The following is a 27,682-nucleotide window of genomic DNA, read 5'->3' as shown; positions in this document are numbered from 1 at the left end:
AAATTTGTTTTGCTCACTCATGTATCTCAAGTGCCTAGAACAGTGCCTAGCACATAAGCAGGCACTCAGTATTTGTTGAATGCGTGGAATAGCTAACTTACTGCTACTCTGGTTTCTATAGCAATTTTACTAGTGAAGCAAATACCTTATTTTTTTAAAATTTTTTTTATTGGAGTATAACTGCTTTACATTGTTGTGTGAGTTTCTGTTGTACAGTGAAGTACAGTGAATCAGCTATATGTATACTTATATCCCCTCCCTCTTGAGCCTCCCTCCCACCCCCCACCCCACCTTTCCAGGTCATCACAGGGTACCGAGCTGAGCTTCCTGTGCTTTATAGCATGTTCCTGCTAGCTATTTTATGCATGGTAGTGTATATATGTCAATCCTAATCTCCCAATTTGTCCCACCCTTCTCTTCCCTGCCGCCTGTGTCCACGTGTCCGTTCTGTACATCTGTGTCTCTGTTCCTGCCTTGCAAATAGGTTCACCTGTACCATTTTTCTAGATTCCACATATATGCATTAATATACGGTATTTGTTTTTCTCTTTCTGCCTTACTTCACTCTGTATGACAGACTCTAGGTCCATCCACATCTCTACAAATGACCCAATTTCGTTCCTTTTTATGACTGAGTAATATTCCATTGTATATATGTACCACATCTTCTTTATCCATTCATCTGTTGTTGGACATTTAGGTTGTTTCCACATCCTGGCTATTGTAAATACTGCTGCAGTGAACATTGGGGTACATGTGTCCTTTTGAATGGTTTTCTCAGGGTATATGCCGAGTAGTGGGATTGCTGGGTCATATGGTAGACTTTATTGATCTAGGGTTTTAATTGTGCCATTAACAACTTTTCTTTAGTTGTTTTCATATAAGTAATAAACGGATACTTTGTTTTTAACAAATTTAAACATTAGAGATGAAGCAGAACTTCTCATGACACCATCTCTCCAACACAATCTCTGTTCTTTGCTTGGAGATAGTCATTGTTATAAGTCATCAGATTGTTACATGTCCTTGACCTATAAAAATATATATTCTTATATACGTGAATGAAATCTGTAAAACTAGTTAACTGTAAGTGGGGATATATAGTACAGTATTCAGCTTTGCCATTCTTTATGTAAGGGACTTGAGCATCTGTGGAGGCTCCTGGAGCTAACCCCCTGTGGATAGCAAGGGTTGACTGTGTGTATTCTGCAAATTCCCCACCCCCCACTTTCAGTATATCTTGGAGATCTTTCCATGTTAACTCCACCTTGTTCATTTTAACTGCTGCTTTTTATTTTATAAAATGACTGTACCATAATTTGTTCTGTGGTATCCCTATTGATGGACATTCAGATGGCAACATATTTTGGTAACGTGGGAAAATTGAAAACATTTAATTTATACAAGCCTCTTTATACATACACATGTGCAAATGAATTTTAGAAGCCTAGAAATCAAATGACTGGATTTTAATGGATTCAGCCAAATTTTTTCCCTCACAAAAGTCTTTATCAGTTTACACTAACACCAACAGCATATGAGAGTACAAATTAAAAAAAAGGGCTTCCCTGGTGGTGCAGTGGTTGAGAGTCCGCCTGCCAATGCAGGGGACGCGGGTTCGTGCCCTGGTCCGGGAAGATCCCACATGCTGCGGAGCGGCTAGGCCCGTGAGCCATGGCCACTGAGCCTGTGCGTCCGGAGCCTGTGCTCCACAATGGGAGAGGCCACAACAGTGAGAGGCCCGTGTACCGCAAAAAAACAAGAAAAACAAAAACAAAACAAAACAAAAGTTTCCTTACTCCCCCCCACCCCTGCCAAAAACCAGCATCATTTTGTTTTGCATTACTTGATTACATTAGAATTTGAATAGCTTTTTACTTTTTTATTAATAGTTTATATTTTCTCTTCTGTTAATTATCCATTCATGTCCTTTGCCTACTTTTCTTTGGATTATTTGCCTTTTCCTATTTGTATGAGTTAGTTATATATTCTGGATATTAACTTTTTCAAAATTACCTGTATTAAAAATATTTCCCCTAGATAATTGTCAGTGTTTTAACTGACTGGTTTATTGCTACATATAAATTTTTAATATTTTACACAGTTGGAGTTATCGACTTTTTTCTTTGTGGCTTTGTAAATTATTAAAAGAGTTTTTGTTTGTTTGCTTATTTTAGGTTTAGAACTTAGATCTGCCTGGGGTTTGTTTTATTAAATTGCGTAAATCAAAGATTTCACTTTTTCAGGATGGTTAGCCATTTGTCTTAATAGTATTTATTGACTAATACACTGTTTTTCCACTAATTTGAAATTCCACCTTTATCTTATGTACTTCCTACAAAAACATGACTTTGGATTGTTTTTTCTTCATCTGTGTGTGCTAGAATGCTTTTAATTATTACAGGTTTATAGTATCTTTGGTATTTGGTGAATCCCTGTTCTTTTATTGAAAAGGTTCTTTTCCATTTTTGCATATTTTCTCTTTCGGCTTGACAGGCTCATTGAAAAATACCATTTGGGTTTTGATTCACAACATTGCATCAAATTTATAGATGAGAGTTTTCTTCAGTATGCTCATATTGTCAGAGTATCTTAAATTGAAGCATTAAGAAGTTTGATGGATTTCAGGGAGTGTCTCCTTAAAGCTCTTCTTTTTTTTTTAATTGAATTATAGTTGATTTACAATGTCGTGTTAATTTCTGCTGTACAGCAAAATGATTGTTATACGTATGTATATATATTTTTTATGTCTCCTTTTCCATTATGGTTCATCATAGGACATCGAATATAGTTCTCTGTGCTGTACAGTAGGATCTTGTTGTTTATTCTCTATATAATAGTTTACATCTGCTAACCCCAACCTCCCACTGCATCCTTCCCCCAACCCCCTCCCCCTTGACAACCACAAGTGTGTTCTCTATGTCCATGAGTCTGTTTCTGTTTCGTAGATAGGTTCATTTGTGTCATATTTTAGATTCCACATATAAGTGATATCATACGGTTTTTGTCTTTTTCTGTCTGACTTCACTTAGTATGGTAATGTCTAGGTCCATCCATGTTGCTGCAAATGGCATTATTTCATTCTTTTTTTATGGATGAGTAATATTCCATTTTATTTATGTACCACACCTTCTTTACCCATTCATTTGTCAGTTGGACTTTTAGGCTGTTTCCGTGTCTTGGCTGTTGTGTAATAGTGCTGCTGTGAACATAGGGGTACGTGTATCTTTTTGAATTAAAGTTTTGTCTGTATATGCCCAGGAGTGGGATTGTTGGATCATTTGGTAATTCTATTTTTAGTTTTCTCAGGAACCTCCATACTCTTTTCCATAGTGGCTGTACCAACTTACATTCCCACCAACAGTGCAGGAGGGTTCTGTTCTCTCCACATTGTCTCTGGCATTTGTTATTTGTAGAGTTTTTAATGATGGGCATTCTGAGCAGTGTGAGGTGGTACCTCATTGTGGTTTTGATTTGCATTTCTTTAATAATTAGAGATGTTGAGCATCTTTTCATGTGCCTGCTGGCCATTTGTATTTCTTCTTTGGAGAAACGTCTGTGTAGGTCTTCTGCCCATTTTTCAATTGGGTTGTTTTTTGTTGCTGTTGTTGAGTTGTATGAGCTGTTTATGTATTTTGGAAATTAAGCCCTTGTTGGTTGCATCATTTACAAATATTTTCTCCCATTCTGTAGGTTGTCTTTTCATTTTGTTTATGGTTTCTTTTGCTGTGCAAAAGCTTCTAAGTTTGATTAGGTCCGATTTGTTTATTTTTCTTGATGTCTTACTGCTGCTGCTTTTCTGAGAGAAATGATTTAATGTAACAAGGTAGATGCCTTTTTTTTCCTGGTAATCTAATGGCTTAGACTAAGCAAAATAGGAAGTCAGTAACTTGATGGACAGTCACTTTCTTTTAGGCTTTTCTTTTCTCATATCTCAAAGATATACTAACTAATCAGTCCACACTACATCACAACTATCTGCTTCTGTGGCTAATAAGCCACAGACACCAGACCATCAGAATTTCTGGATTTTATTTTTTTCTTATGTAATTGCCAAAACTTTGGGCATTATTGATGGTAACATGCCAGGTTTTTAGACTTTCAAGATGTAAAGAAAATGAAAAAAAATCTAAAAGTTACATTTGATAATGATTATTCCAAACATAACTTTCTAAGTGTTAAATAGTTAGAGAAAATTATTTAAAGAAGGCAAAATGATATCCATTGTAGATCAGTTGATCTCTTTTTTTTTCAAAAACTTCTAACTTTTTGAAGGAAGAGCTAAACCAACTTTGGTTTTAATTCTTTTCTTGCCTCATAGTACATGTAAAATAATTTGAGTGACAAGTACATGGAAGAATTTTTATGTTAAAGGAAGATTATCTAATTGAAGTAGAAGTGATAGCAAGTTGGAAAGACCAAATACATAAAATAGGGTAGTTATTTAAAGTACTGTAATAATTTTTGTACCATTGTAGGAATCTGGGTAAGCTTATTAGTTCATAAACAATTTGTAGAGTCAATTTTTTTATTTGCAGATTTGGTCTTTTTGAAGCTATGTCTGCCATTGAAATGATGGATCCCAAGATGGATGCTGGCATGATTGGAAACCAAGTTAATCGAAAAGTTCTCAATTTTGAACAAGCTATCAAGGTAGTCACCATTGTGCCATTTGTGTTTTCTTTTATTGTTATTCATATGTTAAAACATTTTGATTAATAATGGAAATTAAACTTAGTATGTTAAAGTGTAATTTTCTTAAATGTCTCTCAGGTATGTAAACAAGCGTTGGTTATTTCTCTTTCCATTGAAATTTTTATTGTTTAATGTCTCCATTAAAAGCTTGCTCTAAATTTGTGTCTGTGTGCACTTTTTAAGTTAATTTTTGAAAGCATTTGAGTATGTATTCACATACCTGGGTAATTGGCTTAGGGATTAAATTTTATGTATTAATATATTAAGTAAAATGCTTGTGGTAGTGAACTAGATGTTTAACTCAATGAGAATTGATTTAGAAGTTCATTCATAGTTGCCTCAGAGTTTAATTTTTGCATATTTTGTGAAGAAAGATTTGCTAAGTAAGTGGATAGTGTTAAAAAAAAATTATGAGTAGTATAGTTAATTAGTTTAAGGGAAATGTTTAAAACATTTTTTTTCTTTGTAAGTAGTTTTATTTTCTTTGTGAGTAGTTTCAGTTTATTAAAATGCTTCATACTTACTAATGTTTAAAACTAATTTGAACTGTGCTTTTAAAATGCTTGTTGGTTTGACTCTATTTTTTTTTTTTTTCTGGCGGTACGTGGGCCTCTCACTGTTGTGGCCTCTCCCGTTGAGGAGCACAGGCTCCAGACGCGCAGGCCCAGCGGCCATGGCTCACAGGCCCAGCCGCTCCGCGGCATGTGGGATCTTCCCGGACCGGGGCACGAACCCATGTTCCCTGCATCAGCAGGCAGACTCTCAACCACTGAGCCACCAGGGAAGCCCTGACTCTCTTTTTTTATAAAGGCCTTTATTCTGTTTCAAATTCGAGAGGCTTTGATTTTTCGTATTGAAGACCCATTAAGATACATTATTTTTAAGAATACAGAGTTTATTTGGCACCTTAGTTTTATCAGATGATGAGATAGTTTCCTTAGAATTGATATTTTAAAATATTTATTGTACGTAGTAGCCATACATATTTTAAAAACTTATATGTCATATTTCTCCTTCTTTTTAGGATGGCACCATTAAAATTAAAGACCTCACCTTGCCTGAATTGATAGGGATAATGGATACATGTTTTTGCTGTTTGGTAAGAGTTAAGATAACATGTTGGTTAATTTAAAAACTGTGATTTACTTGAATTTCAGTTTGAAAGTATATACAACAACATTGAATATGAAATATATGTAATGCTTGGCCTAGTAAGATGTACATAAGATTAGCAGGCCAAGTTATGCTGTAGGAAACAGCGTTTTATCTTTTCATCTGGGTGGTTTTAGGTTCTCATTTTCTGGAAGGATATTTTGTTTCCAAGGAAGATAATAATATATAGGCATTATCCAAAGTACCCTTTTTATTCTCAAGCTACCCAGGGAAACAAATCTGAAATTGGGAGATTCCATTAATAAGCATGAAATTAAACCAAAGAGAATTTTGGATTGGCTTTGGATAAGTTTTTTTCCTAATCTAAGGTATATTGAAGTAAACTGACCATTTTCTACTATGAAGAAAATTTTTTAGTGATTTATATATATATGCTGAATAGGTTGTCTTCCCTGGATCATGTGGTTTAATTGTGGGAAAATTCTCATTTGTACAGCCCTTTTTTCTGTCCCCTTCTTTCTGACTGTCCCTTTCTTTTTTAAACTTGATATTAAATCATTGTCCTTAGAAATAATATAAAATTTCTTCATTTGTGCATCTAGTAAAATACTCATTGATTGCCAGTGTGTATGAAATACTTCTGTTATGTATTTTTTGTGTGTATTTTTCACTTAGGTCTTTTTTAAAAAAAATAAATTTATTTATTTATTTTTGGCTGCATTGGGTCTTCGTTACTGCGTGCGGGCTTTCTCTGGTTACGGCGAGCAGGGGCTATTCTTCATTGCAGTGCGTGGTCTTCTCATCGTAGTGGCTTCTCTTGTTGCGGAGCACGGGCTCTAGGCGTGTGGGCGTCAGTAGTTGTGGCATGTGTGCTCAGTAGTTGTGGCTCGCAGGCTCTAGAGGGCAGGCTCAGTAGTTGTGACGCATGGGCTTAGTTGCTCCGCAGCATGTGGGATCTTCCCGGACCAGGGCTTGAACCCTTGTCCCCTGCATTGGCAGGCGAATTCTTAACCACTGTGCCACCAGGGAAGTCCCTCACTTAGGTCTTACATCAGCTCTGCGAGCTATCTGGTACCACTCTTACCTATTTGCCTAGGGTTACTTTGCTAGTAGGGGGCATAACCAGAATCCTGATCCTGATTCTTCTTCCTCCAAAGCTGTCTGTTTCTCTCAGAGATGTTTTTATTACTCTTTAGCCATTTACTGTCCTAGTGGAATAGGATAAAAGGAGGCAAGGAGGAGAATTTTTGTCAAAGTTGAGGAACAATTCTATGAGACTTGGGGCTGTATCTAAGTTTGAACTTTAATAGGCAGATGGTTTTCAGTCTGGAAAGTCTTCTGCACACTAGTAACGCAAAATACATAATTAGAGCAGTTTTCATGTGCTTTTCTCATTTTGTAATGTAGCATTTTTTTTTGCTCTATTGCAGAATTCTTGGACTTAGTGTAAGTTATAACTAAATAAACTTGGACAAATTATTTACACTCTCTGACTATTTCTTTATATGTAAGATGAGAAAAATACCGCCTTCCTCAAAGTGTTAGGAAAAAATGAGATAAGATATATGAAAATACCTAGCATAGTACTTAGATGTCATGATTACTCAGTTTTGGCTGCTGTTCTTCTAGCTTCTAGCACATGGTACTTGCCTCATGGTAGTCACTCAAAATAGTGTTGCCTGATTATTTTTGTGTTTTAGAAAGATCCCTCTGAGTGGGGGTGCTGAAGTAGAGGTGGGAGGAAGGGAAACAGTTGCATAGTTTCTTGTAGTAATCTAGGTGAGATGTGATGCACTTGACTGGGTTAGTAATAGTTGGGATGAAAAAGAAGAGTTGAATGAGTGGCTAAGAACCGGGTTAGCTATAAAGTTGTGAATTCCTTAATTTCATAGGTTTTTATTGACTGCTTTGTAGAACTGATAGCTTTTGGATGTGATGTAAGGAGGCCCTGTAATTTCATTAATCTCCGAATATTTGCAAACAATTATATAAAAGAATGCTTCCCATATCTATTACTTTAAGGTAATCATGTTGTTAATTCTTGAAAGACTTTAGTTAATGAAAGTGAATTCTAACTGTACTTTGTCTTTTCTGACCTTCCTTTTAATCATCTTTTAAATCTTGTGATTAATCATATTTATTTGGGCCTGTGGCACTCTGGCCTTTGACTGTTGGATCAGACTTTTCAGACTCTGTGTATCACCTTAAACATGTGTGTTCTTTTATTTCTTTATAGATAACATGGTTAGAAGGCCATTCCTTGGCACAGACAGTATTTACGTGCCTTTACATTCATAATCCAGACTTTATAGAAGATCCTGCCATGAAAGCTTTTGCTCTGGGTATCTTGAAAATCTGTGACATTGCAAGGGAAAAAGTAAATAAAGCTGCTGTTTTTGAAGAGGTAAGATTTTGTAATACAAGAATTCCTGAAGCTCATTGACTACCTTATTCACTGTGAAGTATTTAAATGATTGTGTGATATGTATTTTTTTGTCAACATTTATAGTTAAAAATAGTTTTTTAAAGTAATATGCTGTTGGTGTTTACAAATATATTGGCTAAAACAATCCAGTTTTCTCCAAGAAAGGACCTTCATCTTAATGTGTGTTCCTTTTGTCAGTACCATTCATTGAATATCCGTAATGTACAGACGTACTTTATTTTGGATGTTGTGGGGATTCACAAAGAAAATAGAAGAGATAGCCTCGTCCCTCAGGGCTCTTATAAATTATAACACAGAAGTTAATCTCAGTCTTTGGATAAGAGGGAGCTAAGGAAAACAAAGTTATGAAGAATAATTTAGAATATAAACGTTTTCTTCCACTTAGTAGTAAGTACCTCAGCCTGAGGAATTGTTGTGCATTTTAGACATAGAAAGATTTTTTTCTCCTTATCATAAAAAAAAGATTTCAGATACTGATATTTTAAGGGGAGATGTGATAGCATTTGAAGCTATTGATAAGTAATTATTTTTGTTTAATTCTTTCCTTTGTTGAAACTGGTTTTGTTTTTCACACTGTTACTGATACAGAATAAATATCTTAGGCTTCAGCAATGGTTCAGTGTAAAGCTTTTCTAAATTTATATTATGTATATGAGAATAATGAAATATATGCCTAATGAGATTTTCACATTTGAATGTGTAGCTTATGAGTTGTTTTTGAAATACTGTGTCCTTCTTATACACTCATTGGTTATTTAGCTACATATTTGAATTGATATGGATATCATTATGGAAAGTCTTATCCATTTGGATGGAATTTTTTAAAAGATTAGTTTGAGTTAAAAAGTGAGAAGAGTCATACAAATTATTTTAAGTACATTCTCAAAGTATACCCAAAAAGACATAAAAAATCAGTGGGACAGAAAAAGGATTTTTTTACCAAATAGTACTGGAACAATTAGTTAGTACCCTTGAAAATTACTTCATCAGCATTTTACATCTGCCTTAGTCCATTTAGGCTGCCATAACAGCATACCATAGACTGGGTAGCTTATAAACAATAATTTATTTCCCATAGTCTGGAAGCTAAGAAGTGTAAGATCAAGGCAACAGCAGATTTGGTGCCTGGTGAGGGCCTGCTTCCTGGTTCATCTTTGCACTGTGGCCTCACTTGGCAGAAGGAGGGGTGGGGAGCTCTCTGGAGTCTCTTTTATAAGGACACTAATCCCATGTATGAGGGCCCCAGCCTCATGACCTGATCACCTCCTAAAGGCTCCATCTCCCAGTACCATCACATTGAAGGTTAGGTTTCAACATATAAAATTTGATGGGACACATTCAGTCTGTTTATTGCAGTTGATTGATATGTCTGAAGTCTCGATCTATAGGTTCCCCCTCTTTTTTATTTTTTTTTAAGCCTTGTGACTTTTTGTTAAACAACTCTGTGGGTTCCTCCCAAAGGCCTCACCTCCAAATAACTATCACATTGGGCATTAGAATTTCACATATGAATTTGGGAGTGGGGGGGGACACACAAACATTCAGTTTATAACAACATCAAAGTAAATTGTAGATAGAAAAAATATTTCAGGTGTAAAAAGTTATTTAAAAATTGGAAGACAGTTTACGGAAATAGAATGACCATTAAACATAAGATGCTTAACCTGACTTTAGAAATGCAAATTAAAACTGTGAGATACCATGTTCTACCTGTAACAGGCACTCACATGCTCTGTGTGTGTGTGTGTGTGTGTGTGTGTGTGTAGGATATGAATAGTCATTGTTTCCCTTTTTAATCTTTAAAAAAAAGTTTATTTGGAAATATTTTCCAAATAATAGCAGTTACAGTAACTGCACAAAGAACACCCAGATTCACCTGCTATTAACCTATTATCTCATTTGTTTTTTCAGTTTTTCTCTCATGCGTGTATGTATATATGTATTTTTTTTCTGAATCATTGCAGAGTAAGTTGTGTACATTATGATCTTCTTCCCTGAGACACATCAGTATGCACCTTGTAAGGAAAATGGCACTCTCATACACAACTACAGCACAATTATCAACCTCAGTAAATCTATAATACCAGTCCATTACCCATGTTCCATTTCTATCAATTGACTCAGTAATGTCCTTCTTATCTTTCCCTACGGTATGGGATCCAGTCTAGGATCATGTCCTTCATTTAGCTGCATATCTCTTTAGTGTCCTTTAATCTACAACAGTTCCTTATCCTTTTGTCTCTAATGACAGTGATATTTTTGGAAAATGCAGCCCTCTCCTACTTTCCCTTTTTTAATAGAATGTTCCTCACTTGGGGTTTGTCTGCTCTTTCTTCATGATTAGATTTGTATTATGCAGTCCTGGCTGGCATATGATGTGAGTGATGTTGTGTCCTTCTTATGGTATCACATCTGAGGCATACAGTGTCCATCTGCCCCTCAGTGGTGATGTGATTTTATCACCCCATCAAGGTGTTTTCTGATTGCTATATGGTTACTTTAAAAAAATTTTTATTTTACTGAAGTATAGTTGATTTACATTGTTTTTGTTTTGCGGTACGCGGGCCTCTCACTGTTGTGGCCTGTCCCGTTGCGGAGCACAGGCTCCGGACGCGCAGGCCCAGCGGCCATGGCCCACGGGCCCAGCTGCTCCGCGGCACGTGGGATCCTCCCGGACCGGGGCACGAACCTGTGTCCCCTGCATCGGCAGGTGGACTCTCAACCACTGCGCCACCAGGGAAGCCCGCAACTCTAGTTTTTTGAGGAACCTCCATACTGTTTTCCATAGTGGCGGTACCACTTTACATTCCCATATGGTTACTATATCTAACCTTGCATACATAATAAGCAATCTATAGGGAAACACTTTTTAAGATCATATAAATATCCTGCTCATTAAAGTCTCTCCCTGTATATTTAGTATCCATTCATGGTACTTGCTTGGACTAATCTTGACTGTGTTGGCTGCAAAATGATGATTTTGAACTCTAGCACTTCCTCCACATTTATTAGTTAGGACAGGATTCCATTATAAGCAAGATTTGTACATTTTTTGATGGGAGTGTAAATTCATACAACTTTTTAAAAGAGCAGTTTAGTAATATCTGTGACTTAAAATGCATGTCTTGTTTCAGCAGTTTCACTTTTAGGAATTTAGCCTATAAATATATTTGTGCTTATCCCCAAAGGTCTACGTACAAGGACGTTAATTGTAGTAACTAAAGTCCATCAGTAGGAGACTCATTAAATGACACTACATTCATGCAGCCAAGTAAGTGCTGTGTAACCTTTACAAAGGAGGAGGTAGGCTTACTTACACAGATGAGATTAGATCTCCAAATTAATGTAAAATAAGTCAGGTGTAGAAAAGCATGTGTAGCTTGCTACTGTTTTTGTTTTCTTTTTTCTAAAGAGATAGGTAGTTAAATCTTCATACACAAGATAACTAGGGTATTTGAGGGTCAGGGTATATACTTGTTTTTACTATTGGAATTTTTATTATATGCATGTATTACTTTCTTTTTAAATAAACTAAAAAAATTTTTTTATGATAGAAGTAATCAATCAAATTTCTATATAGTCTCTGCATGAAGGACTTACTAAGAGATGGGAGAAATCCTAAAGGAAAGGACTAATAGGAAGAAAACTGATAGAAAAAAGTCTTCGGAAAAATATAGACAACAAAATAATCAATTTTTATGTATTAAGATCCCATTCAAATAAAGCATAACACTAAAACCCGAATGAATAAATGCGCAATAAAATAAATAGCCCATTCATAGAGGAAGGTTATCAAATGGCCATAATATTTTAAAAATTTAGGCTCACTGTAATCCAAGAAAAACAAAATAATAATCAGTTCACTTTTCATCTACAAAGTTTTTAAAATGAGAATATTCAATGTTGGGAAGGATGCAATATGTTGGCACATTTTTTTTTTTTTAATAGTGGGGGGTATGCATTAGCATAGCTGTTTTGGAAAACAGTTTAGCATTGTATATATCAAGAGTCTTAAACATATTGACACCATTTCAACTACTTAGTTCACCTCTAGAACTCAGCCTTAAAGAAATTATTAGAAATGTGGACACTTTATGCCCAAATACATTAATCATTGTTTTTAATAGTGAAAATTGGTATCAATCAAAATGCCACCATTAGTGTTATGGTTGAAATAAATTATGGTTAATTTATTACACATAATTGATTACATGTAATGAATATATAGTGATGACAAAGTAATATCATGGAAAAAGGCATACTTTAAAAGATTAAGAAGGCAGCACACAATGTAATCAATTATGTAAAAATAAAACTGAAAAGAAACATAAACAAAAGTTAGCTCCTAGGCTGGAAAGATGATATTTTTCCTGTTTTGCTAAACTTCTCAGATTTTCCAGATAAATTTGTCTCAGTTTTAATAATTAAAAAAAAAAATTGATCTAGTAAAATCCTTAAGAGGCCTGGTGATGAATAAATAAGAGCGACTTAAATAATTTGCTTGTTTGAAATGGATGCTTCAGAAGTTCCTAAATGATTATGTATTTTGTCTCTGCTTTGTTTTTACTCCTGAACTGGAGACGTTTTCAGTTGCCTAAAGATGTTTCTTTCTCGATATCTTGCTCACGTGCAAATGGGAACCACAGTTCCCCCATCAGGTGGCTTTTCCTCTTGGATTCTGTATCTTGTAAAATGGTGTCTTTAGTGTTATCTTTGATTACTTTTTTTAACCTCCAACATCCAGATCCTTTTACCTTGCAAGTGTCTTGAATCTGGGCACTGTTTTTTCTTCCCTCTCATTGTTCCTGCTTTAGTTCATGCCCCTGTCAGCTTTAGGTTAGGCTCCTGTGAGAGTTTCTGAACTCTACTTTCTGGCCTAGCCTTTTCCCTCTAGTCCATTCTCCACTTGACCATCAGTTATCTTCTTAAAGATATCTTCTTAAAGATATCTTCTTAAAGATATCTGGTCATGTTCAGTTTTGCTATTTGAAAGTTTTCACTAGGGTGTGTATTTTAATAAAATAATAATACTTGTACATAGTATACAAAATCGAATAGCCCACAAGACTTACAATGAAAAAATTATAGTGCTCTGCTCTTTCCTTATCCATTCATAATAATATTCAATTCTTTTACCTTTTTCTACTATCTACTTCTGTGTTTCTGTATAATAGGCTTATATTCTAGTTTCTGGGTTTAAGGGTTTATCAGTTTTTAGCTATAGTATAGCAGCACATTTTTAGCATATGTTTAGCATTCATACATTACCTCCTCCTCACTTCAAATAGTAATTCACTTTGTGGTTAAATCATTCAATTCTAACATTATTGTGATTGTATATATATTAATGACAGGTGAGCCAGAGTAGTGTATGCTTTTTTTTCCTCATACAAATTTTTTTTTTCTTGAAGGTAATAACTACCTCTTCTTTTTGGCTTGCTTAGTTTTATGTGTACTTTTCCTTAATTCTTCCTTTCCCATTATTATTAAACACATCAGGTAATCCATATATTTCGTCGTGTATATAAACATCTATATCTATATCTATATATATATCAGGTAATTTATAATTTTTGTTTTGAAATGCTCTTCTTGAAGTTCTTTGTTCTCTAGCTTCAGGCTGGGTCAGTTGCTTTCTAGGCCCACTGCACAGCTGTCATCCCAGGTTTCTCTGCACCATTCTCCTGGGAATTCCATTTCCCTCTCTTTTTTGTTAGATCCCTAGTTACCTGCATCTCGTGCCTTTATTGTTCTTAGTTTATTACTTTGTGCAGTGTCTTCAGTTTCTTCGGGGAGACAGGGAGGGAATTTTTCTTTGAGACCTTGCATGTCTGAAAATGTCTTCCCTGCCCTCACACCTGATTGATAGTTTGGCTGTAATGGATTTCTAGGCTGGAAAATAAGCATTTTGAAGGCATTGTTCCACTGATTTGTAATCCCAGTGTTACCATCCTGATTCTTGATATGCGACTCATGTTTTCTCTTTAGAAGCATTTAGGATTTCTCTTTTTAATGACCATACCTTAGATTAGTCTTTGAAACCCCTTAATGATCTTTGAAGTTTAAAGCATCCCGTTCTTAGACCACCACCTCTGTTTCTAAATTACTTGTGTTCTGATTCCTAGAGTTCTTCACTCCTATTTGGACTTCAGTTTATTTATATCATTGCTTCATTGTTATTAACCTCTTGACCCTCTTTTCCAAATTTAAGTATCATCATCCTTTATTACAGTCATTCTCTTGCATATACTTTCAGCTCCCTTCCTCTCTTGCCTTGTTATACCTCAATTCTAGTTGAATCTAACCCTTTGCCTACCTGCACATCTCAGTGTGACTGGAAAAAAATGCATTTCCACTGATTGGTCCTACTACCATTTCATCACCAGTAACTGCATGTAGGCCCTCAGTGCTCCCTAGCAATCATTACATCTCCCTAGTTCATTCACTCCACTCCCCTCAAACTTCTAACACTTTGGCCATCCTCACTTGAAGCAAATGACCTGCCTTTCTATTGCACTGAATAAACGGAAGCAGTCTTCCCACCTACCTGCATATGTGACCTCTTTTCTGCTGCCCTTCTGTTATGTAGATGAACTTTCTCTGCTCCTAAGAGTGATCCCTTCTGCTTGCGCCTTAGATTCCATACTCAGTCTTATATTCAAAGACATTGGTCTACCAATTCTCACCTTTATCCCTTGCGTAATGAATTTGCTGCTCTACTGGATCATTCCTATCAGCATACAAACATGCTTTATTCATGTTACTCAATCTCAGAAATACCGTTTCATGGCATAGTCTTGTCCTTCAGCTTCTGCCCATATCTCAGTTCTTCTTTTCAGCCAGTATCCTTAAGAGGTGTTCATACCCACTGTCTCTGGTTCTCTCCTCTTCTCTGTTGAATCCACTCCGGTCAGGCTTTGAACATGTGTTCCACCAAAATTGTGACATTATGGTCATCAGAGACCTCAGTGTTGCTAAACCCAGTGGTTAATGTTTGGTCTTAAACTCGACCTATCAGAAGATTTTGACATAGTTGATCACTCCATCTTTGAAACAAATTATTTTCTGGTTTCTCATCTCACTGGTTGTTCTTGTTTGTCATCTCATTCTCTAAACCAGCAGTATCCAATAGGAATATAATGCAAGCCACATACATAATTTAAAATGTTCTAGTAACCGTGGGTAAAGTTAATTTTAATAACATTTTATTTACTTAGCCCTATATATCTAAAATAATACTTCAATATATAATCAGTTAAAAAACATTAATGACCCTAGCTGCATAGGGTATCCTGTGTGGAGGATACCAATCCATAGTAGTATCACATCTGTTTTTTATTTAGTATTACTACCCACTTCTATGGAAAGCTGGGCAAGACACTAATTGTAGGGTATTATCTGCCTGCCACTGGACCTTAGAAGTGGGGGAAGAGACAATTTACAAAACAGGAAATGCATATGGCTTACAAAATTGTGGGAAAAGAATTTTTTTAAACAACTCACTAATGATCCAAAAATGCATGTTAAAACTAGATATCATTTTTTTGGCCTGTGAAATAAATGGGTATAAATTTGAGACAACCTGAAGCTTGCAACAGAGCAATAAAATGGACAGTTCTTTTTTTTTTCTTTTTAATCTTTATTTATTTATTTGGCTGTGCCGGGTCTTAGTTGTGGCACGCAGGATCTTTTAGTTGTGGCATGCGGGATCTAGTTCCCTGACCAGGGATCAAACCCGGGCCCCCTGCATTGGGAGCACGGAGTCTTAGCCACTGGACCACCAGGGAAGTCCCTAAAATGGATACTTCTTTTCACTGTTGGAGAGAGAATAAATTGGTCCAGATATTTTGGGGAAAAAATATTAATGAAATATTTTGAATTCTTTTTTTTCTACTGAATATTCTCAATCTGGTATGTATTTTACACTTACAGCATATCCCAGTTTGAACTAGTCTCATTTCAAGTGCTCGGTAGTTATGTGGCGCACAGCTCTAAACATTGGTGTGACTCAGGCTCAGTCTTTACACTTCTTTATCTATACTCTTGATGATCTCATGAAGTTTCATATTTTTAAATTCTGTCTCTGCTAATGAGGCCAAATTTATATTCTTAACCTAGGCTTGTTCCCTAAATGTCATATTCATATATGCTGCTGCCTATTCCTACATTCTCACTAGGATGTCATACATAACATTTCCAGAATGAAGCTGCTGGTTTTCGCCTTGCTTCCAACTTCTTTCTTCTGTAGTCTTCTCAATCTTAGCAAATGGAACTCCATTCTTCTAGTTGCGCAGACCAAAAACCTGGGCATCATCCTTAACTCTTCTCTTTCTCCTGTACCCTGCATCTAAACCCTCAGAAAGTCCTTGGCAAACTACAGCCTGCAGACCAGCCCTGCTGCCTGTGTCTTTTATGGTCCTTGAGCTAAGAATATTTTCTTTCCTTTTAAATGGTTACATTTATATAGTTATATAAGTGCCTACTCAGTATTCTCTGTTTTGCCACTTGGTCTGCAAAGCATAAAATATATATAACCTGGCCCTTTAAGAAAAAATTTGCCTATCCTTAGTCTGTACTATCTGTTTATTGATTTCATTAGCATACGCTGGACATTGTGGCAAGTGCTGGGAATAAAATGATAGGCGTATCACTTTGCTGTGCACAGTGAGGATGGGAGTCTAAGAGCTCCTTTCTTATACATCCAGCTTCTTATTCCTCTAGCCCTACATCTTTTTCTTTTTTTTTTTTTTAATTTATTTTATATTTGGCTGTGTTGGGTCTTTGTTGCTGCGCGCAGGCTTTCTCTAGTTGCAGCGAGCAGGGGCTACTTTTCAGTTGCTGTGTGCAGGCTTCTCATTGCAGTGGCTTCTCTTGTTGTCCAATTACTTGGCATCTTCCAAAAATTGCCTTATGTGTCTTGAATGTTGTCTTCCATTCTGTCTTCTTTGTTCTTTGGAATTCAGAATTTTCATTCCTTTACTGATGATTTCAAGAGGTGTAGTGGAAATACCACATTTAACCAAAAGTCCATTGTTTCTACTGCCTACATGATAAAATTCAAAACCCTTAGAGTATCTCTTTTTATCATCTGGCCCCAATTTTATTACTCATTTTTTATTACTTCTTAATTTTTTTATTGAGTTATATGGCATACGACATTGTATAAGTTTAAGCAGTATGGCATATTAATTTGATTCATTTATATTGCAAAATGATTGCCATAGTAGCCTTAGCTAACACCTCTATTGTGTTACATAATTGTCATTTCTTCTAGTGTTGGGAACAATTAAAATGGAGCCTCTTAGCAAGTTTAATGTTTATAATAGTTTTGTTGTCTGTAATCACTGTACTGTATATTAGGTTTCTAGGACTTACTAATTGACTAGTTGCAAGTCTGTACCCTTAAACAACATCTTCCCAATTCCCCCACCCCTAGCCCCTGGTAAACACCATTTTACTCTTTGCTTTTACGATTTTGGTTTTTTTAGATTCCACATATGAGAGAGATCATACAGTGTTTGTCTTTCTCTGTCTGACTTAGCATAATGTCCTCAGGGTCCATTAATGTTGCTGCAAATGGCAGAATTTCCTTTTTTTCTTATGGCTGCATATTATTCATTGTATAAATATACATATTCTTTATCCATTCATTCATTGATGGACACTTAGGTTGTTTCCATACCTTGGCTTTTGTGAATAATGCTGCAATAAACATTAGAGTGCATGTCTCTTTGGTTACCTGTTTTCATTTCCTTTGGATATACATATACCCATTAATGGGATTGCTGGATTGGATGGTAGTTCTAATTTTAATTTTTTGGGTAACCTCCATACTGTTCTCCGCGGTGATTGAACCAGTTTACAGTCCCACTAACTGTGCACAAGGGTTATTTTTTCTTCACATCCTAGCCAGCATTTGTTATCCCTTGCCTTTTTGATGATCACCATTCTTTTGGGTGTGAGGTGATACTTCATTGTGGTATTTATTACAGGCGTACCTTGGAGATATTGTAGGTATGGTTCCAGGCCACCACAATAAAGCAAATATTGCGATAAAACGAGTCACACGAATTTTTTGGTTTCCCAGTGCATGTTAAAGTTATATTTACTATAGTGTAGTCTATTAAGTGAAACAGCATTATGTCTAAAAAAACAATGTATATACGTTAATTAAAAAATACCTTATTGCTAAAAAATGCTAACCATCATCTGACAATGCAGGGTTGCTACAAACCTTCAATTTGTTTTTTAAAAAATGCAGTATCTGCAAAGTGAAATAAAGTAAAATATAGTAAAATAAGGTATGCCTGTATACCTTTTTCTTCTCCCCTGGCATTTTATTCTTCAGCTGGTCCTATATGTTATTCTCTTTCATTATCCCATGTTCGTGCACAGGATGTTGCTTCTGACCCCTTGGTCTTTTCTCTTCTCCTTACCCTTTTAGGGCAGAGTCTTACTTATCTTTAAACTTGTATCCCAGTCTCCTGACTTCCCCAGACTTCAGTTTTGTTCTCTGTTGTTCTTTAGCATGTTCTTCTGTCATAGCTAGTGTCTGTACATGCTGGTTTGCATAGAGCAGTCCTGCCTGACACCTTTTGTCCTGGTGTAATTATTATAGCATTCCCTCTTACTCTTAGTATACCGCTTGAATATGGATGTGATGTTTGGAGGTCCTGCTTCATTTTGTGAACATGAAGTGACAGATGTAAAAATCTAAAAGCTTAGGATAGTGGAGCCGAAAGAAAGATTACTTTCTAATATTCTAATGTTCATGTTATTTGGCATGCTGTAAATCTGTATCACTTAAGTCAATGTAGTTGGATTTTTCTCTTACTTGCAGCCGAGCATATTTCTAATACAACAGTAAATAAATGAAACTATAAAAGTTCTTGGCTTGTCTGGCAAAGAGTAAACACTATTATCCATTTGATGTATATCTTTCCAAATGTTTTTTATGTATGTACCCATGTGTATTTTACTTAACATGATGGAATTATGTAGACTGTTTGCAACTTGCATTTTCCCACAGAGTATAGAGAATAGATTTCTGCACATACCAGCACATGTAGGTAGATCTACCTCATTGTTTTTATTTGCATTGCATCGTGTTGAGAATACAGATTTTGAAGAACTATTTCTGGCATGAATCATCAAAGGATGCTCAAACTAGTAGACAAAAGTGTAATGAGACACAGGATTTGTACCTAGCCTCAATGTATCATCCCACAAGACATTTATTAATTACAAAAGGGAAAATGATAAGTTTACAGTGTAGACACTTAGTATCTTAGCCAAGTGGCCAGAATTAACCACCAGTAATGGGATAAGTCAACACCATGTGTCTCCAGATTCAGTGATCTAAGAAGGACACAACATCCCTTCTGTGGTATTCCGGTCAAATATCCTATCAAATATTAAATTGATTTGAATTTCGGAAAAACATAAGACAAACCCATATTGAGGGACATACACAAAATAACTTTGGCTTGTACTGTTCTAAAATGTCAGGGCATGAAAGACAAGGACAAAAGAAGTGTTCCAGGTTAAAGAGACGTCAGTTTCCTGATGTGATAATTGTATTGTGGTTTTGTAAAAGAATGATTTTTGTTTTTATAAAATCACACTGACATTTACAGATAAAGGGGTATCATAGTCTGCAACCTAGTCTCAAAGGTTTCAGGGAAGAAAAATAGAGAATTATAATGTAAATGTGGTTTAATGTTATCATATGGGTGAAGGCAACATGGGACTTCTCTTTACTATTTTTGTGATCTGAATTTTTTTCAGAATAAAAATTAGAAAAGCCTCTGGGGAGTGAGACCACATAAGTTTGTGTTCTTACTCTGTCGCTTACTAGCTCTGTGGTTTTTCAGAATTTAAACTTCCTATGCCTCAGTTTCCTCATTTATAAAATGTAGTTTATAAAAGTACCCACCTTAGAGCATTATTGTGAGGATTAACAAATTAACAAGTAAAATGTTTAGAACAATGCCTGGCACCTGATAAGCACTTAATAACATTAGCTGCTATTAGTAGTTGTAGGAGCAGCAGCAGCAGCAGTATTCCACTGTATGTACAATAAATTACAAGCCACTTACTAATGGACATTTAAATTGTTTCAAGTCCTAATCTGAATTATCTGTGCTCATGTTTTGCCCTTACTTGTACCCTTACTAGGTTACCCAGTATCTGGTCTGTGGTAGGTACTCAAATTTTAGTTGAATGAATCAGATTATTTTAGGAGCCCCTGAAATATTTATGCGAAGTATTTTATCTGTGAAATGAATGTTTAAAGCAGTAATAAATCACAACTAATACATTGTGACTATTAAGTTTTAGAAGCAGTTGAAACAGTTTTACTTAATTAGAATATTAGTACAATCAAGATTACTGCTTTGGTGAAATCACATTCAATTCTGATATTGGGTGTTCTGTTACAGATATGATTGTAAACATTTACTATTCTAAATTTCTTTGCAGGGCTGCATTGTTTTAAATGCTGTGTTTTATAGAATGCTAAATATCCCTTATAATTTTCTGCAGTTATATCTTGGTAGTATTGTAAAGATATTGTAGAGTACAAGTGAAGAACATGGGCTTTATCTGTCAAGACACCTTACTTCTGTCCCTGGATAATAAGCTCTATAATTGCAGTGATAGTATTTTACCATTGTATCCCTGGTGTTTAGCCTATACCAGCCATCATAGGGTGCTCAGAAAATGATTTGTCCATTGCTCAGAAATGGACAAAATTTTTTCCCTACTAATTACTCACCTCTAAAATCTTGATATCAAGCTATCAAACTATATCAAAGGATATCAAACTATCCTTTGATCCATACCACTTACTTGGATTCCCCTATTCCTTCTGCCCTTTAGTGCCATAGAGACCTCCAATTCATAGGTGCTGTCGCTTTAGTTTTCTCTGTTACTTTCCTCACGTTCTCATTTCCATGGCCCAGTTAGTGCTAAAATTGCTTTCTTGCACCCAAACAACAGAAGGCAGCTGGGGAAAATTCACATCTGTGTGTCTGTTCTCACTTTAATTTTAGGACTGCAAGTCTCAGATGGGCACTCAACACTAGAGACAATCCTATCCTACAACACTTCCGTAGCAAACTTGCTTTTCTAGTCTCTAAGGTAACTTTTCCCCATCTGTTACTTCTCAGACCTCCAGTGCCAACTCTCACTGTCAGCTTGCTTTCTACCATAATGGGATATTAGATACAGTCAGATGTAATTAGAAGTATCCCATCTTCTCATTATCACAAATGCTAACCTGTTATGGTATCCACACTGTTGTTGTTAAAACGAAAGTATCCCTGTGACATTCTAAGCTCTCAGCCCCTCCACTGTGTTCTAGATTCCCTCCCCTCTAGCCTACTGCAGTTAGTATCCCTTTCTTTGTATTGTGTTACTGCTGTATCCTTCTCTACTAGATTATTCTTACTGGCATATAAACATGTTTTTACATGACTCAATTTAAAACCAAAACACCGCAGTTCCCTTGATGCCATGGCTCCTTATATCTACAGTCTCATTTCTCTGCTACCCTATATGTACCAAAAACTCCTTGAATGAGCTGTTAATATTATTTTACTTTCTCTTCTCACCCACACCAATTGGACATTCTTCTACCACTACAGAAACTGGTTTTAGCAAGCTCCTTAATGATATCCGTCTTGCTAAATCCAGTGTTCTCATTCCTCCCTCTTCAGCCTGTCGGCTTCATTAGACTCAACTGACCACTTTTTGAAATACTTGCTTCTTATCTTCCTATTATGACAATCTGTTGGATTTCTTTCTTTCTCACTGGTTAGTCCATTTCCTGTGCTTGCTCCTGTAGATCTCCAGTTCTCTTGGGCTCTCCCTGGGTTGATTTCCTCTAGTTCTGTGGCTTTTAATACCAACTATAAGCTGATGAAGTCCAAATTGATATCGCTAATCCTGATTTCCTCCTCTGACTTTCAGACTCAAGCAAGTGCCTTCCTGAAATCTTCCCGTGGATGACCAAAGGAAATACAAACTTAATATAGTTAAAATTGTGTTCCATTTCTGCCCTTAAACCTGCTCCTCCCAAACTGCCCCATCTGAGTAAATGGCATCATAATTTACTAGTTGCTCAGACCGAAAACCCTTGATTGTACTACAGTTTACCTCATATTCAGTTCTTCAGCACATCATGTTGGCTTTACCTTTTAAATATATCCTGATTTCAACAACTTCTCATCATTTCTGGTTATGGTATCAGTCCCGTTCACCATCAGCTCCTGCTTGGAGTGTTGGGTGGTATCCAGTATCTGGTCTCTCTGGGTTTACTTTGATTTTTGTCCTCCTTAAGTCCACAGAGTTTCAGTAGTGATATTTTAATGGCAGCATCTGTTGACATAACTCTTCTGCTTCAGACCTCCAATGACTTAGATTAAGTTCTTGTTACTGAGGTTTGTATTTATTACACAGACCTGTGATAGTCTCCCAGATGAATGCTTTTCCTTAGACTCTTCTTGGCAAACTTAAGGGTCCACAGATAGGGCTTACAGGTTGCTTTTTTTTTCCCGTTTTGTTTTTTCTACACAGTGTTGGACTACTTAATTTTTTAAAACTTGGTAACATTAAAAGGTCTGATGATTTTACATTAAATTAGGTTTTTGTTCTGAAAACCTAGGAGACCGTACCAAACTAGTGCTGTATTCATTCATGACCATAAGAGGGTAAGCAGCGGCCTACTTCCTTTAGATGACATGTATGTTCTCTCATTTGCCACAGTCTCCACCACTCCTCAGTGTAACTTGTAACCAGCCTGATGTTCTTAGTAAGGTTAACGGCCAAATGGCCCCTGCCCTGAAGTAGCTCATCATTCCTTCAACAAATAGGTTTGAATAGTACTCTGTGCCAAGCACTATTCTAAGCCCTAGAGATAAAGCATGAATACAACAAAGCCCTGAGCTAAAGCCCTGAGCTCAGAGATTATGCATTCCTTGGGACAAATAGTCAGTGTGTAAGTAAACAAATTACATATATAATGTCAGGTGGTGACAAGTTCTGTGAAGAAAAGTTAAGTAGGGAAAGGGGATATAAAGTGGTGGAGGGTGCTATTTTAGAGAGAATGCACAGGGTAAACCCTCGTGTGAGAAATTGACATTGAAACAGAGGCTGGAATATAGTAAGGGATGGAGCTTTGTAAATCTTTTGAAGAAAATCAGTTTGGGGAGGGGGTTTCAGTGGGTACAGAGGTCCTGAGAAGAGTATGTGTTTGATATGCTTGAAGACAACAAGAAGGCCTGTGTGATTGCAGTGCAGTGAACATGGAGATGAGTGGTAGGTAGGAAATGGGGTTGGAGAGGGAGACCAGGGCCACATGATGGAGGGCCTTAGAGGCCATGGAGGAATTTGGGATTTTACTGTGAGGAAGAAAATTCCTGAAAAGTTTTGAGTAGAAAGTGACATGAAATGGCCTATCTTAAAACAATCCCTTTGGCCTTTGGTGGTGAATAAATTATATAGCAGACAGTTGTGGAAGGTGGGGGACCTGTCTGGAGACAGTTATAGAAGTGAAAGATGGTGGATCCTTGAACTGGAGATAGCTGTGAAAGGAGTCAGACGTGGTGATTAGAATTTGAAGATAGATCCTACAGTGTTTTCTGATGGATCTGATATGGGTTTCAGGAAAACAAGATGACTTGAAATGCAGGTTTTCAGCCTGAGTAATGGGATGGGGGTGCCTTTTAGCAATGTGGTAAACACTAGGAGAGCTCCTATTTAGACATGTATAATTTGAGAATCCTGTTTGATGTCCAAGTAGAGATAGAGTATAAACTTCATCTGGAGCGTAAGTTTATAGCTCTGTAATACAGCCTGAGACTTTTGAAAGACCCAGTCCTGTGAGGCATACAATTCTGAGTTCTTTCAGACTAGAGACATTGTTTGTACTTCTGTTTGTCAGATATAGTACCTGACATGAATTGCATGCTTACTGAATGTTTTTGTTAAGAGTCCAGAAATCTCACTATAGTTCTGGCCACTGCTGTGAATATCTGTTATTTCATTATATTAGGCTTTTATATACATTTTTATAAGAATCGTAATATGGCAGAAACACTCCTTTAATAGAACTTCTAACTTCTTAGCTGAAATCAGCCAGATATTATTAAACTCTTCATAGTGAATCCAGCAAACCACTTAATTTGCTAATATCCCAGCAGTGTTTTAAATGATTTTGGGAGTGGGAATCCATGTATGAATCATTTGTTTTCTTTACAATGGGCAGAAGCGGGAATGTGGTTTTGCTGTCACTGAGTAATTCTGTTTGAGAAGACTTAACCTTTTAGCCTAACAGTGTGTAAAATGACATATAATAAGTTTTGAAGAGTCTTGTTTAAATTTTGCAAATAGTAATTATTACATATTTATTGTTCACCTGTGAATGTGAGAATTCTTTGTAAGTGGGAATTATTTGTGATATTATCATAAGCATTATTTTGCAAATGAACATATTAAATGCAAGTATGTTTAAATAGCCTAAGGACAGCAATTGAAATTAAGGGGACAGAGACAACATTAGAATGTGGTGTTTTAATGGTATGCCTGTAAAGATAGCTTGGATGTATGATAGCAATATTTAGGGTGACATTCCATTACTGTTTTCTTATTAGCAAATAGTGATTTTGTAAGAGAAATATAATGAAAGGTTTTGCTATTGTTCAAGGGCCTAATTATTGCTTTTCTGTATAGGAAGATTTTCAGTCAATGACTTATGGATTTAAAATGGCCAACAGTGTGACAGATCTTCGAGTTACAGGTAAAACCATTTATAAATATAATTCACAAATTTTACATTTGGATTTGTTTCCTTTTAAAATCATTGTCTCTCTTTCTAGGCATGCTAAAAGATGTGGAGGATGACATGCAAAGAAGAGTAAAGGTATATATTTTTTTCTCTTTTCTTTGGTATAGGATATTTATATTCTTCTAAATGTCAGGTTAACTTTAGCTAATTACAGATAGCTAGTGTAGGTAGGACCACCAACTTTCTTTATATATGCTGTACCGTTTTTTTGTAATGAATTAGAACACTGCTAGAGGGGTTTCTGGTGAAGTAGTGTTACTTTCAAGTGTTGAAAATTTAACCCTTTCAAAGTTTTTCAATTTTTTGCCAGTGTTTTAAAATTTTAGTATGCTATTTTAAGAATAGCATAAGATTCTAGAATTTTAAATTCCTCAAAGGTAAGGACTACCTTCTTCACCTTTGTATCATTAATAGTTAGGGCAGTGTGTAGAACATAGCAGAAGAGCTCAGTAAATGGAAGCTCCTCAAATCTGATTAAAAGCCTTCTATGAATGACATCCTTTGACCAGATGATCCTGATGATTTTGTTCTCATAGAAATTAAAAATGAAAAAAAGTTACATTTCTTCTGTTTTTTTATACCTGTATAACACAGCATGGTTGTCAAAACAATTTTGCATTATTGTCTTATCAGATATTTACAGTTATTCAGTGCATTAGGCAATAAAATGTACTTTTAGATGAAGAAAATACAGCTGAAAAGAGTTAAGTAACCTGTCTTGAGTCTTATTAAGGGCATGCCATTAGTAAGTGGCAGCTCCAGGGCTAGAACCCCGATCTACCAGATCTTCCTGTGGGTACTGCCTTGGAATTTTGTCAGAATAGTCAACCATATGTAACACATGTATTAACAAGATGTTTTGCATTTTAGTATAGAACTGATCAGTATTTACCATGTGACTTTATGATGTGATTTTGTATAGGTTACTTTTTTTTCTAACAGGGTTAGTTTGGAGAGCATCAGGAATTTCAGTTAATAGATTTTTTAAAAGCAGGAAGTACTATGTACCATGTGCTTCTGCTTTTCATTGCTTTTGCTGTTTTTAATACCTTATTCTTTTGTGTGATCTTTATAATTTATATCAAAATGAACTTTCTGTACATAGTATTAATAGGAAAATAAATAATTGATACAGCTTTCTTCTTCCAAATATTTTTCTTCAAATAGATTCTTGCATATATTCAATAAATTAATTTATTGCTTTACCTTGTATAATTGTAATCTAATGCTTTTACAGGTTTGTGTGTGTTTTAATGTACCTTTTTTAAAATTTTAGAGTACTCGAAGTCGACAGGGAGAAGAAAGAGATCCAGAAGTTGAACTAGAAGTAATTGAACTTATTTTCTGGTAGATAATATCAGAGAAGTTAATGTTGTAGTTTTATGAACTACGTTATAATTTATGGAAGCCCTTTTTAAGGTATTTCTTTACAAATTGGACATTGCAAGGGAGTTTATTTCCCTTGTATTTATTTTGATAGAATTATAATACAGCTCTTTCAAATACATGATTTCAAAGCTCTTCAATATTCCTGTGAGGTAGGAAGAAAAAAATGATCTTTTTTTTTAACAGATGATCCACCAAAAGTTGGCAGAATTCAAGAACTTACACAGTATTAAAAGTTGTCAAACCTTTGTTAAGATCCTAAATTTTCTGACTCTGCTTAAAGCACCTTTTTATCAGTCCTTTTAAAAATGCTAATTAAATCAGTTTTGAAATAATAGTGTAACTCCTGACTTAGGGAAAAATCAGTGCTCTTGACATAATAAGCTTTATTATGTATTTCTATTTCAATAAAATAGGCTTTGTTTTATTATGTTTTCTGCAACTCATTTTTCAGACATTTAAAAGACTATAAGTGAAGGTGTTTGTAATGTATTCAATAGTAAGTTATTAACACTGAGATTTAGGACTTAAAATACTATATTTTAAAATGAAATTTCTTTGACAGACTTTGCATCTTTTAACTTTTAGTCCTTTCTTGTTTTTTAGCACCAACAGTGTTTAGCAGTATTCAGCAGAGTGAAATTTACTCGAGTGTTACTGACAGTGCTTATAGCTTTTACTAAGAAAGAGGTAAGGGTATTTACTATAATCTAAATTTTAGTGTTTTTTTTTTCGATGGAATGCTTTATTTTGGTAGTTCTGAGACTTTTCCATTGAAATGTATATGCACACATATACAGCACTCAGCATTTGGTGTGTTTACATCAGAGTATCCCTGATTTTCTCCAAAAGTCACATGAATTTTACATTCTGCTCCGTACCATGTCCATGTCTGTTGTTGATATAAAAATAACATATTACGTATTAGTTGGTAAAATAACAGAAGCTGAAATTGCTTCTGGGTAGTTATTGTGAATTGGAGAAATTAAAAATGAGAGTTTTAGGTAGGCCTCTTTCATTCAGTTAAATAATTAGATTTGTGTGGAATAAATGGTGAATATTTTTGTATATTGCATTAACTCTAAGTAAATTATAGACTAATTTGTGAATAGTTAATAAGTGGTTAAGTAGAGATCCAACCTTTACTAACTTCTGTAATTCTGTTCTTTTTTTGAAATTTCACCTTGATGAATGAT

The 27,682-nt window shown here is 35.6% G+C and overlaps 1 protein-coding gene across 1 annotated transcript in view; it reads left to right on the top strand.

Moving 5' to 3' along the window:
• Positions 1–27,682, top strand: part of NAA35 (N(alpha)-acetyltransferase 35, NatC auxiliary subunit) — an 87,437-nt gene that overhangs the window by 7,394 nt on the left and 52,361 nt on the right. Inside the window, exons 4-10 of the mRNA XM_029201711.1 lie at positions 4,539–4,653; positions 5,720–5,794; positions 8,045–8,212; positions 24,986–25,052; positions 25,132–25,175; positions 26,377–26,427; positions 27,093–27,176. Coding sequence (XP_029057544.1) covers positions 4,539–4,653; positions 5,720–5,794; positions 8,045–8,212; positions 24,986–25,052; positions 25,132–25,175; positions 26,377–26,427; positions 27,093–27,176 — 604 coding nt within the window. The remainder of the gene's footprint in view (positions 1–4,538; positions 4,654–5,719; positions 5,795–8,044; positions 8,213–24,985; positions 25,053–25,131; positions 25,176–26,376; positions 26,428–27,092; positions 27,177–27,682) is intronic.

This window comes from Monodon monoceros, unplaced genomic scaffold, assembly GCF_005190385.1.
Source record: "Monodon monoceros isolate NGI ecotype Baffin Bay Population unplaced genomic scaffold, NGI_Narwhal_1 Super_Scaffold_5, whole genome shotgun sequence".
In the NCBI taxonomy this organism is placed as follows: Eukaryota; Metazoa; Chordata; class Mammalia; order Artiodactyla; family Monodontidae; genus Monodon; species Monodon monoceros.
This window is presented reverse-complemented; position numbering and strand designations above follow the sequence as displayed.